General features: G+C 41.2%; 1 protein-coding gene across 1 annotated transcript; it reads left to right on the top strand.

The window, feature by feature from the left end:
- The first annotated feature begins 10,139 nt into the window (after positions 1-10,139).
- LOC127075952 (uncharacterized) lies at positions 10,140-11,191 on the top strand. Its single transcript, XM_051017488.1, has 3 exons — positions 10,140-10,343; positions 10,436-10,497; positions 10,849-11,191. The coding sequence occupies exons 1-3, from the start codon at positions 10,286-10,288 to the stop codon at positions 10,972-10,974; spliced, it is 246 nt and encodes an 81-aa protein (XP_050873445.1). The 5' UTR covers positions 10,140-10,285; the 3' UTR covers positions 10,975-11,191.
- The last annotated feature ends 1,832 nt before the right edge of the window (positions 11,192-13,023 follow it).

Here is a 13,023-nt window from a genome sequence, read left to right as displayed (position 1 = left end):
CTTGGCAACCATTATTCCACCTGACCGTTTGATCTTTTCTTGAATGGGTCCCCAAGTGGCTGTTAGGTGAGATACAAACCGTGACATGTAGTTCAATCTACCTAGGAGACCACGAACCTCTCTTTCCGTTCTCGGTTCAGGCATTTCTTGTTTTTCTTTTTTTTTCTTTTTTTAAAGCAGGATCAACCTCGATTACTCTCTTACAATGAACCCCAACATCTTACCGGACCGCACTCTGAAAGTGCACTTATTTGAATTCAACCTCAGTTTGAATTGTCTCAAATGGTTGACCAACTTGGCCAGATCCACCAGATGCCCCTCTTCTATTTGGGACTTTGCTATCATGTCATCAACATAGCATTCAATTTCATGATGAATCATATCATGAAACAAAGTCACTCTGATACGTGGCGCCGGCGTTCTTGAGACCGAATGGAATCACCTCCACTCTTGACACTCGCCTCCAAGGCGGAACCAACTTTCACTTCCTCTCCGACCTCGGTGGTACACAGATTAACGATCTCAACTCGCTTCACGTGCGGCTGAATCACCTTCTCCTCTTGTTTCAACAACCTGGCTAATCTTCCAGCAGATCACAATCTTCTTCGCCTTCTTCTTCGGCATGATAGATCGGATTGTCGAAGTCATATGAGGGTGTAACAGGATTGTTATCAATGAGATCCGACGAGAAATCGCATCTGCATGAATGTTGATTCATGCATTGCTTTAGAACCGGAGCGAGACAAATTGAAAAAGAAAATGAAAACATTGCCATTTTTATTTTTAAACTGCGAAAATAAATGAAAAACATGCAACACCGCTTTTAATGTGAAAAACATCCATTTATTAATGATGCAAAATGTTGCACAATGAAACACATGAGGTGGCCCTTACAATGGACCATTACGTTTCGGGCAAAACGTATGGCTTTCATGCAAACAGAATTGAAAAACAGAAATATTACTCTTCAGGATGAGTGACAGTGATGATCTTTTAGGCCTTCCAGTTCCCTGGTACGCACGATTTTATCCACGACTCCAGCTCGCGGTCATTGTCAATCTCTTCACCCACTATATAGGCGTGACCTGGATCCAGCACTCCGACACTGACAAATGTGAACGGTGGACGACGTCCTCTGCTTTGTCTAGACGACTCTTGATCCGGCTGATAGCCAACCCCGAACATATCCGCCTTCACCACAATGTCTATGATCTTTCCCCAGCCTGGGATCCCTCCATTTCTCACCACTTCCACGGCGTGTTTGTAAGAAGAAATGGACGGCTTTTTCTCTTTCCCAGTAATAATGGCTTTCTCCACCTTGACGGTTTCAACTGCCTGACATGGTGTTTCAAATTTTTCACCATCCATTTCCACCTCCATCATTCTCTGAGTCGTTTCCCTCATCATTACACACCCGTTTGTGGCGACAGTCGCACAACAATTATCACAACCAGGGAAATCTCCATTCTTCATCAGAGGTCTCTGAACCACAGACATTGGAGCTTTTAACTGATCCCCATTCATCAGCCCAATCGTCCTCCTATCCTCAGCAATTGCACTCATCCCCATCTGACCATACGCGGGCATGTGATTAGCATTAACATTTAGAGATTGTGCAAAATTAATGGCCTTGGAATCCACCAAGTCTTGGACAATATGCTTAAAAGCTTTACAATTCTCCACATTGTGTCCAGGGGCACCAGAGTGAAATTCACATTTGACATTCTTATCATAACCGGTAGGCCTCTGATCAGGTTTCAACAGAGTCAACATCCTTGGCCGCACCAATCCAAGATCCTTCAACCTCTTCAACAGAAGAGCATACGTCATGGGTGGCCTATCAAATTGATGATCAACCCCTTTTCCTCTCACTTGGTACCCAGCTTTCTGTGCTCTCTGTTGAGGTGGCTGATGTTGCTGTTGTACCGATTGATTACCAGCAGGCATTGTTACCGTAGCAGTGTACGGGTGATAACGATCCTTACCCCTCTTGGCATGCACATCACTTGATTCACCCTCCTTCTTAAGCTGACTATTGCCAGAGGGCTTCTTTACTCCAGACGATAGAGCATCTCCCTGGATTTCCCCCATTCTCAGCCAGTTTTCAACCCTCTCCACCTTCTCGGCGATTGCCTTTTGCCCCAAGGCGAGCCCTCGCACAACACTGAATAACTCCTTCATCATTTCTTTCAATTCGAGAAGGTCGGCGTTGGGAAGATTCATCATTCCTGTGTCAATCAAACATGTTAGAAACTGACACCTGCAAAATAGAAGACAAGTTATTATGGTTCATGCATGAATGCAATGTCTATCCATATGAGGAACACTCTGTCTTTCGATCCTGGTTTTGCCGAGACAGATAATAATTCGGCGACAATATTCTGACATCACATCTGTTGATTTTGCCATACAGATCAGAGATATATGATTTAGCAAAGATATCACCCAACCAACCATGTGTGTGCTATGTGAGTGCATACAGGAAAGCAAATAAAGCTTGAAGACCGATCACTGAATAAAAATAACCATTGTATACCAAAAGTGCACTACAAGTGCAAAAGTCATACATTCAACTGATACAGGTCAAATATAATTCTCCAGAATCGGAAAGAAATACAAGCAAGTGAATTCCGTCAACAGGCCTGACGGTAATCCACACAAAAGAAAGGTCTAATCTGATGAAGGCCCCACAGAAGGCCCTACATCATCAACCATCCTGGTAAACTCCCCGGCGAACCTGAGCTCGGTGTTCTCCTGCTGCAATCTCCCTATCTCCTTCTGGTGAATCTTCATCTGTCTAAAGTAATGATCTCTCTCAGCATGATAATGATCTCTCTCGGTGATATAATGATCTCTCTCAGCAATGATCTTCACGTTCTCTGCTTCCTTAATCTTCAGCTTTGCCTCCCACTCAGCAATAAGGGCTCTAACTCGGGTATCTCTCTGATTCTTCACAAGGACCTGTCTCCTCTTCTCATCTTCAATATCCCTCAAGGCTCTGGCTAGCTTCTCCTTAGTGATGTCGTGCTCTTTTGTAGACGACTCCAATGCTTGGCTGACCTTGCTATAATAAGCGGTGTCTATCTCAAAGCGCTTCACCACGAGAGCATGTCTCTTATCCTGATCTTCCATTCTCCCTTTGATCTCCTGATTAGCCATCTGAATCCTAGCAACACTCATCTCCAATTCAGTCTTCTCTGCTTGTAGCTGATCTCTGGCTTTCTTCATCTCAAGGAACTCTTCCATGCTGACAGAAGAACGCGGCCCCTCAATCAAAGGACACCAAGGATCACCCCCAGGAAATGGTAGATGTGTGAGCTCTATCCTCTTCCTAAGCCAATCGTCAAATGGAGGAAAAGACCTGCTGTTAACCTTACCAAAAGGAACCTTGCCCTTCCTCTGAATGTTACGCCATGCCCCAGACACTTGCCTCAACCGTGTCAGATTACCCTCAGCCGGGAAATAGAAAGACTCCTGAATCTCACGCTCGAGAGGAGGAACCTCCATAGAAAACCCCATTTGTCTCCTAAGAAGCGTCGGATTGTAATTAACGCAACCCTGAACTCCTATGAGAGGTACATTGGGAAGACTCCCACAACTGTATATGAAATCTCGTCCAGCCATACCGTTGTGAGTCCAAGCTATGTCCTTGGCCCGCAAACCCATCAGCCTGAATGACCACTTGACAGTAGGATCAAGAAAGGCAAAGGCACCCCTGGAAGGCAAATACCCCATGAACCATTAATACAGCAGCTGAGCACAACATCAGATCAATCCACCACGCCGCTTCTCGTTCCGATTATGGACCGAGTAATAGACATCTCCAACCAGAGTAGGAACAGGATTCCTCTGCATAAACAACCTGATGGCATTAATGTCCACAAAGCTCTTCTGATTAGGAAACAGGATGGTCCCATAAATGCTCACAGCAATCAAGGCACAAACAGTCTTCCAATTACCCACAGCAGCATGCTCCTTGGTTTTAGCCTCCAAGAAACTCAAATGAAAACCGGGTAACTTTCCCTTCTCCTTCAAACCCTCCTTGGTCACCTCCGGGCTCAAATAAAGAGCACGAGAAATCTCAGCAATATCAGGCTCCCCCTTAGTGGCAAAGAAAGGAATCTGATCTCGGATCTGAATACCCAAGATGCTGGCATAGTCCTCCATCAAGGGTCCCAACAGGTAGTCCGGGAACACAAAACACCTCAAGCCCGGGTCATAAAACTGGAGAAGAGTATGAATGGCGCTCCTATCACTGTCTGTGAGCCTGAAAACCAACTTCAGAATACCACCATATGCCTCCCGGAACATCCCCACATGGTCGGGTGTAATCAATGCTATCATATCTCTCAGCACACCAATCTCTGGGTCGAAGAAACTGTAGACAACATCATCTTTCAAACCGGTCATCATGTCTGGAACAAAGAAGTCTCTCAACCAGGATCTCAATCAAAAATGTCCATGCATATGGATAAACATGAGTTAGATGCAGATAAATGCAAAATGTGAATGATGTTGATGTATGAATGCAATGCATTGTGCCATCCTCCAAGTCATCTGAACAACCGCTGCACTGATTCACGGTCTCTGAACTGATCACCACCATCTGAAGGAATATGTAACTACTAATCCCACTCAGGGTTCCGAAATAACGGAACTGAAAGATACATCACCATCATCACTAGAGATTCTCTGAACAGATAACCATAAGACCCTCTGAACCAGCCCGGGGAATCCTGAAATAAACGGATCCCCACTGATAAATACCAGGACGGAACTCCAGCGTCTCTGAAATAAAGGCCCATAAATCCGACTTATAAATAGGACTCTGATCAACGGAACCATTAGTCACCATCAAAGTCACCATCAGAACATGCCTCTGTAAGAATCAACCCTCCCCTCACAGGTGAATTCTAATCAGGTCATCCTAAGGCGGATAATGGTCTCGACAATCGGGCAAAGATACTCAACGGGTTTTTCCTTTCAGGTGTGTCGTTGCAGCTCTCTTAAGATCATCTAAACCAAAGATCCGGGAAAGAACGGTCACCGAAGTCAATAGCTCAAAAGAGGTAACTAGACCAAAGTGAAATACTCCACAATGGAAGAGCTCTCTCAGAAGAACCTCGTCCGGCTTGTGGTATGTCACGTCGCAACAACATGCTGATAAAGCAAGTGAGGAAACGTGAGACCACACTAATCCTAGGTGTATACTCGGGCCTGGGTTTTAGCCCCACTCAGAACACCCCCCCAAATCAGAGAAACCACCTGTACAGAAGACAGCACAATGATAGTATGATGCATGCAAATATTTATGCAAATATATACACAACATAATAATCATAAATGCAATAAATAGAGCAACACAAGCAACCTAAACTATCCTAGAGCGCTAGGACTAACTCGCTTAGGGAAGATGGACCAGCAAGAGGTCAACTTCTATAATCCCCAGCAGAGTCGCCAGCTGTCGCATCCGCGAAAAACAACCGGTGGGCAAAAATAAAACAAACAGAGCCGCCACCGTGCGTTATTTATCCCAAAGAGGGAAAGGAAACGCTCGAAGTAAACCTGGAAAAGACATGGTCTCGCGACCAAAGAAAGATGGGATCGGGAGTCGGTTATGCGAAGGGAAGGTATTAGCACCCCTACGCATCCGTCGTACTCGAAGGGATCCACGCTCAGAAAGATAGAAGAAAAGGTTGCTCAAACTGCTCAAAAGAATGCACACACACACACACACACACACACACACACTGGAAACAACACAGGTGGGATAAGAGGGAAAGGGCTAGCTAGGATATCACATCATATGCCTACGTATCTCATCTGGAATGAGAATCAGAGCTACCGTAGTTCGGCTCACGCACGCCGAAACAAAACACACGCACACAGGCAAACATGGAAACCGAATGCCAATCGCTGGACTTACATTAGACTCCGAACCAACAAACACACACAGGAAACCAACTGCCAATCGCTGGACTTACGTCAGACTCCACACAAACAAACGCCAATAGGATACAAAATGCCAATCGCTGGGCTTACATCCATCTCCTAACACACAAGAGGGTTAACCAAGCAACAAGTTACTAAGGAGTCTGGCACTCGAGCCTAGCAACTGTCAAGCAAACACACACAAAAAGAAAAAAAAGGGTGCCCGGAGAGATCTCGTACGATCTCCTGCCTACGTACCTCATCTGGTATGAGGATCAGGGCAACGTAGTTCCCCTGAACAGGGGAGAAACTTTCTCCTAACCAGAGACTGGGAAATGACAAACTAGAAGGGAGACTGACTCGAGCCTAATAGTTATCATGTAATCCACCATGGTCCTAGGTTGAGGTTTCTATCTAACTTGCACAGGAAGCAAGCTATCCTAAACAGGCAAAGCAAAGCAAACATACACACAATTAGCACACACTATATACAAACAAAGTGGGCTCACACAAGGTTAGGCTGTGAAACACAAGCCAACTGGAATCGGGTATAGTTAGCTCTTAACCCTAACATTGAGAGTTAGGGTGAAGCAGATGAAATGGGAAGTGAGGGTAAGACCTCACAGCTCTTATCCCTGGCCTGGGAGAGCTTCAGACAAATGAAAGTGTGGGAGTTCAGAAAGTTGGAACTCTTCTCCACATATGACTGACTCAACAAGGATCTTGGGTTAATATCCACAATGCATCAACACAAGGTGTGTGAGCAAAGTGGATGACACACAGAATAGCAGGAGATGGATTGCACATCTCTTTTATTTGCCATTGCCTTATCAAAGGTCCTTCCCTGCTTGGCACAAAGATAAACAAACACAAGCATTGCCTCTTAAGGAGGGCTTCAGACAGGTGCCTGCCCAAGTAACAGGACAGGTCTTCCAGACTACATGAAGTCAGAGAAATTATACCTCAAATGGTTAAGCAACCAAGCAAAGCAAAAGCAAGTTCACAATGAACTTAAGCAACTAAAGTACCTTAATGGAAGTGCAGAAGTGAAATTGATGCTTTCAAGCCTTGTCAAGCACAAACAGATGCTCCAATACTCTTGTATGATGGAATGGATGAATGCTTGATGCTTAACCTTGCACGATTTTGCTTGAATCTTCAATTGCCATTAATGGATGCAACTTTCAACAGTCCCAAATTTGCACGAAATCCTCTTGATTCTGCTTCAAGGATACTCCACAATGCTTCTATGAGATGAATCAATCAAAGAACATGCAAGGTTTTTGAAAGAAATTGATGAAAAGTGGGAGAAAAAGTTTAAAGAGATTTTTCAGATCTGGAAATTATGAAGTGTTAATCATGAAAATGGTTATGCTTTAGCTTTTATATGGTGTGCTAATGATGTTGGTTAATCACAATTAAGCTAATGCAAGTGGATTAGTGAAAACCAAGTGTTGATGCAAATGTGCAATTCACCTTATGCATGTAATGACCAATGCTACAGTGCACGAAATTCAATTGGAAATCCTTTCAAATGTTGTTTTGAACCAAATGCAAGTGGTGGGAATTGAAAACAATGAGCCAAATTTAAATTACCACTTTCCCTCCAAAATTCAAATGGAAATGCAAATATTTTTGTGATCAAAATGCATGGCATATGATGCATGAATTGGATAGTACATATCAAGAGAGAAATGTTGCAAAAAGAACCATCTCATTTGGCCTTATGGTGTGAAAGTTATGCCTTCTTGAAGTTCAAATTCACTTGGCAAAGATTGATCCATATATCTTCAACCATACATGAGAAATTCATGTTTTTGGACTTTTTGGAAATGGGAGAACAAGATCTACAACTTTCATGTTCAACAAAATTTCATTTGAAGCATTTTTGATGATGTAATCTTGAGGAGAAAACCTTTCCATTTTTGGCAAATTTGAATTACAAGTCACTTTCTATTTTTGGAAAGTTTTATCCTGACTTTATTTTCTTCAATGTTGATGTTTGAAATGTCAAATGAGACTTGTTTGAACATGAATGAAGCATTTCTAACCATCTCCCACCTCCAAATCCAATAGTTGACTTTTGGTTGACTTTTTCAGTTGACAAATGACTTGGCCATGCACAGATGAATTTGAGCCTCAATCTCCTGATGAAATGGCTCCCAGATGAAACCCTAGCTTTCACAAGCTCATTAAAACCATAAGATGATACCCATCTCAATAAAGACCTCATCTCCTTGAAAAACCCTGATTGGCTCAATTCAGATGATTAGGGTTGATCAGAGGTCAAAACCCTAATCCCAAGGAAACTGATTAGAAACAATGAACCTCTTGGTAATGATAAGACCATGATGATGGTGATGCACCATTTCAATCCAAGATAATGATCAATCTCCTTGAGGAACCAAGAAACCCTAATTGGAACACAAACCCTCAGATGGCCAGTGATTAATTCAATAAGACCCTCAGGCTTGAACCTTTTAACCTCTTTACCTTCTGAACAAGACTTAGGAGGATGACTTGCTCAATGTTTCCATATGATATGCAAAGATGCAATGACTAATGACCTACAAAATAAAATGCAATATGCTAAGCTAGTCCCAAGAGAGGAGGGCAAATTTTGAGGTGTTACACTAGGGAAATGATGTTTGGACGAGATGACATCAGTTTGATTGTTGTAATCAGTTAGAAATGTTCTGTTTTAAATTTGCTTATGTTGTAGTGATGTTTGCGGTTAACTTTGTTGTAACAAAAAGATAATGATATATAAAAATCCAAGGTTACAAAAATTAAAAGGAGATATTATCTTATGATGCAAATGTTGCTCCTAGATTAGGACAATTGCTCTTACTGTGTCATGGTTGACAACATCTACTACATAGTCTTATCACTTTATCAGTCGTATCCATTTATGTTGTAATACGTGTGCTGTTTGGCCGTCTTTTTTTCTTTCTTCGCATCTCATCGTTGTGCCAAACTATATCACCCTTCATATGGAAGCCAGTAAATTTCCATAGGTAGCACTGAGAAGCTTTTGTTATACACATTCATGACGGTAATGGTCTTGTAAACATTAGATAGATGGCTATAAGCGTCATGACGAGTATGTGCGCATGCCGCAATGACTTTCCGATCCACAAACACACAAACATACAACCCTAACATGCCATACACTCAACCACAATACCAAGAGCATACCCCGTACCACCACTAACAACTAGATCATCATCAAGAGACCCAACATCGCTATGCACCCAACACATCACCCTACCATAACCCCTTAGCCAAAACACTCAACGATCATTTAACATTAACCGCCCCTCCTCCTACCATAGCCAAAAAGCCCAAACATCTCAAAACCAAAACCTTCAACAACCACATGTCTACCAAACACCACAATAATCATTTCAACCTTTCCTCGACACATCATTCACCCCATTGTCCCCCTTCAATCGTCTCAGTCGCCCTCCAACAACTCAAACACAACCCAACTACTCTGGCATGGGTCATGAACTCAGCTATGGTGGTACCCCTTCGATGCATACACAGGACTACGCTGATTTGTCTGATTATCTGAGGTAATCTCCTGTAGTTGATGGTGATGTTCCTGGACCCTCAGATACTCAAACACCTGGGGTGAATCATCAACGTGGGTTAGGGCCACGAGTTCGGGTAGCTAGGGGATGTGGGACCAAAGGTCGGTCAGGTGATCCCGGTCATCGACATTAGTCTTTTTTGTGTAAACGGGTATTAATATTAATATGAATTGATCCGATTTCGATTTTATCTATCATGTACAATTCTTTTTTTACAAAACACACACAGGTGCCAAACCAATTGATGCCTCCTTTAAAGCTTAACACATAGGCGTCAATTAGATTGACAACACAAGGAGCACTAGCCAATCCAATTGGCGTCTCCTCTCTAAGTTTAAGAGTAGACGCCAATTCATCTGACGCCTCCTCTTCAAAGTATGGTAGATTGATTTTTTTTTTTTAAAAACAGGATTATTTTGAGATTTTTTTGAAAAACAGAGGTATTTGGGTAAAAAAATCGATATGAGTAGGTGAAAAATAAAAAATAATTAGGCTTTTTTTTGTTATAAAGAATATGCTTTTTTTTCTTCTTCTTGTAATGATTTTTCAACATTTTCAAACTTCTTTATTTTATAAATATAATTTCTCTTTTAAGAATAAAAGAAAAAGCCGCGAGTAAAACACCAAAAACTGGCAAAGTTGAAGGACCAAATGCTAAATAACTTCGTATATGAGTTAGGTCTTTCCCAAATTTGTATGAATTAGGGTTTTGTGAAAAACAACTGCGTCTTCCAGATTCTGCAACACACGAAGGAAAAATGTCGAAAAAGAACAATCTCGCAAAGAGAAAGAGGCAGCACGAATTCGAACTCCGAAGTATTCTCTCACTTTCGATTTTCCCCTAATTTTTCAAACCCACTCTTCGATTTTTCATGTTCCGGTTTCACAATTGTGACGATTTCTTTCAGGAGAAAAACTCGAGAAGGAGAAGAAAGATAAGAAGCTTCAGGCGAAGAAAAACAAGATGAAAGTTAGTGCTTCCTTTTGATTCCTCAAATTCATTTTTCTGCTTCGATTTTTACTTATTTTTTATGTACAATAAATTGATATGAACAAATGTGTGATGTTGTTATATGTAATGTGTGTGTTTTTGTGCGATAAAATCCGAATATTAGATTCGCGATTTCGGTCCGTTGCGACACTGTTGCGGTAGTTGTGGTGTGAAACGACCACAATTTGTTTTTAACATGAAAACTGTGAATGACAGTATCGGTACTTGCATCTACCGATACTGTTTTGTCGCCGCCGTTTTTGCAGTTGCTTTTTAAAGTGTATTTTAAAAATTAATAATTGTATTGTTTTGTTGGAAAAAATTGTTTAGGTTGATGGTAGTGACAGGAAAAAGAAGGGTGGAAGTGGGTTTCAGGTGGGAAAGAAGAAACTGAAGACCAAGTTATCAGCTTTGTCTAAAGCTAAAGCTGCACAGGCAATGGAGCTTGATAAATAAGGTAGCTTTGTGAGATCTTGTTTAATTTAATGCCGATGCCGTTGCATTTAAATTGATAGAGGATAGAGTTGTTTTGAGGTTCTGTTTCTGTATTCTTTTTTGTTGAGTTATTTGACTATGAGGGTGTAAGATGTATATTAGGTATAGCTAATCTCATTGTAGTTGCTGTCCCTCTGTTGCAATTTTGTGTCTAATCAACTTTCTAGTTTTATCTTTATATCTTGTAATTGATTGATGAAATTTTATAGTTTGACTGGAAAACAGAATTATTCACGTCATGAAATTCATCACTGGAAAGGGATAACTTTTCAAGGATGCGTCCTTTTTCCGGGTGTCTGGTTTGATAATGTATAACATGATGCCAATGTGGCATAGCATGTTTGTTTTGGCAACACGATCATATAGATGTGCATGTAATCTGTTTAGGCATCAGTGTTTGGTAGATTACCTGTATTACGGGTTTTGTTATCATCAGAATGCATTAGTATATGCAGGTCGCCATATAGGTGGGAAGTTATTTAGCTTTTACAAAAATAAATGAAAGTCATATCTATGAATCTATATGAAAAGGGATTTTCATTTTCACTTATCACACACTGCTAAACATGTCAGGGTAGGTGAACGGTGAACCAATTCGTGTGTTAATAACTGGTTTTTAGTTTTTGCTGGAAACAGATACTAGTAAAATTTGATAGATTTCATTTACAAATCAAAACTTAGAGCTCTGTTTTCGTCTCACTTATGGCAATTTGGCAACCTGAAGTATTTTGCATTTCTCTGCAAATTGCATGTTCTTCCTGGCCATGAGAATTGCATATTGAAGCTTAGAATGCCCAATTAGTATAGAATAGAAAGCTAAACATGTTTTTTTAAATGCAATATATGACTTTACCCGACTACAACCATACAACAGACCTCCAGAAATTCTGCTGAAATTATGCATTGCCCCAAAATCATGCTACCTATGGTGTATCATGACAACATGGCCTGTTTGTCTATCAGAATTTTAACAGATGGCTACAACAACACAGCCTGCAGCCGAAACAGTGTGCCCCCACCCTAGCATCACAAGATAAAACCTGATGACACCAATCAAATCAAAGGCGATCGAGAGCCTCCAAAACAGTACCTCAACCTCTGACCAAGTTCAACAGACTGGCTGAGCAACCTAGGATCAAATTGAGCGCCTGCACATTGATGCTATATATTCACGTTTCTAGAATTTTTAAACCCGACCTCGGATGCGAAAACCATTGAGCGATGTTATCTTCGATCCAACTTGACTTGAGACGAAGCCATTTTCAAAATAGATTTTTTGCCTATCCCACCGTTTTTTGACAATTATTTCCTCATTTTGAATTTCATTCCTTACCTTCCAAATGGTCTACAAGTAAACCAGAGCATTGCCAGCATTAGAGATGTAGTTCGGTCTACATTCAAATTGCCCCATAATAATCGTCAATCGAAAAATGGAACTCCAAACCCCTTGCAACAAAGGAACACTCGGATAATAGATGAGACTAACTTTTCACCCCATATTCACCAACACACCTAATCAATCTATGATCGATCACCCATTCTAGCTGGATTATATTCTATTTTGAAGCAATCTCTACACTATTTCAAAATCTTTTTTCAGAATCGCTTTGTTTCCTAACCCTAAACCAGAAGTGTTTGAATGACTTTGAGATTCCGACATTATTCTCCTGTAAGCCCCTCTTACTGAGTACTCCTTTTTTTTTTAATCCAACCATCTAAAACTATCTGATGAATTCCTTTTTCCTAGAAACGACCTCCTCATTTGCTATTCCATATTTGTTGACCAAAGCCATAAACCATAAATTCCTTTTTCTCTTTTAACTTAGCAAACCCATTTACTTAAAAAAGCGACATTAAACACCCTTACAATTTCAATTTCCACCTCCTTCTACATGCCTATACCTTTTCCCAACTTACCACCCCATTTATTTTCTCTTCCTCACATCCCTCCCAAAGACTATTAAAAATAATCTTTATTTGGAAATGATACTACCCGAGCCTTGGAGATGA

This window comes from Lathyrus oleraceus, chromosome 4 (assembly GCF_024323335.1).
Source record: "Lathyrus oleraceus cultivar Zhongwan6 chromosome 4, CAAS_Psat_ZW6_1.0, whole genome shotgun sequence".
Lineage (NCBI taxonomy): Eukaryota > Viridiplantae > Streptophyta > Magnoliopsida > Fabales > Fabaceae > Lathyrus > Lathyrus oleraceus.
The sequence above is the reverse complement of the archived record's forward strand: the minus strand, read 5'-3'. Positions and strand labels throughout refer to the sequence as shown.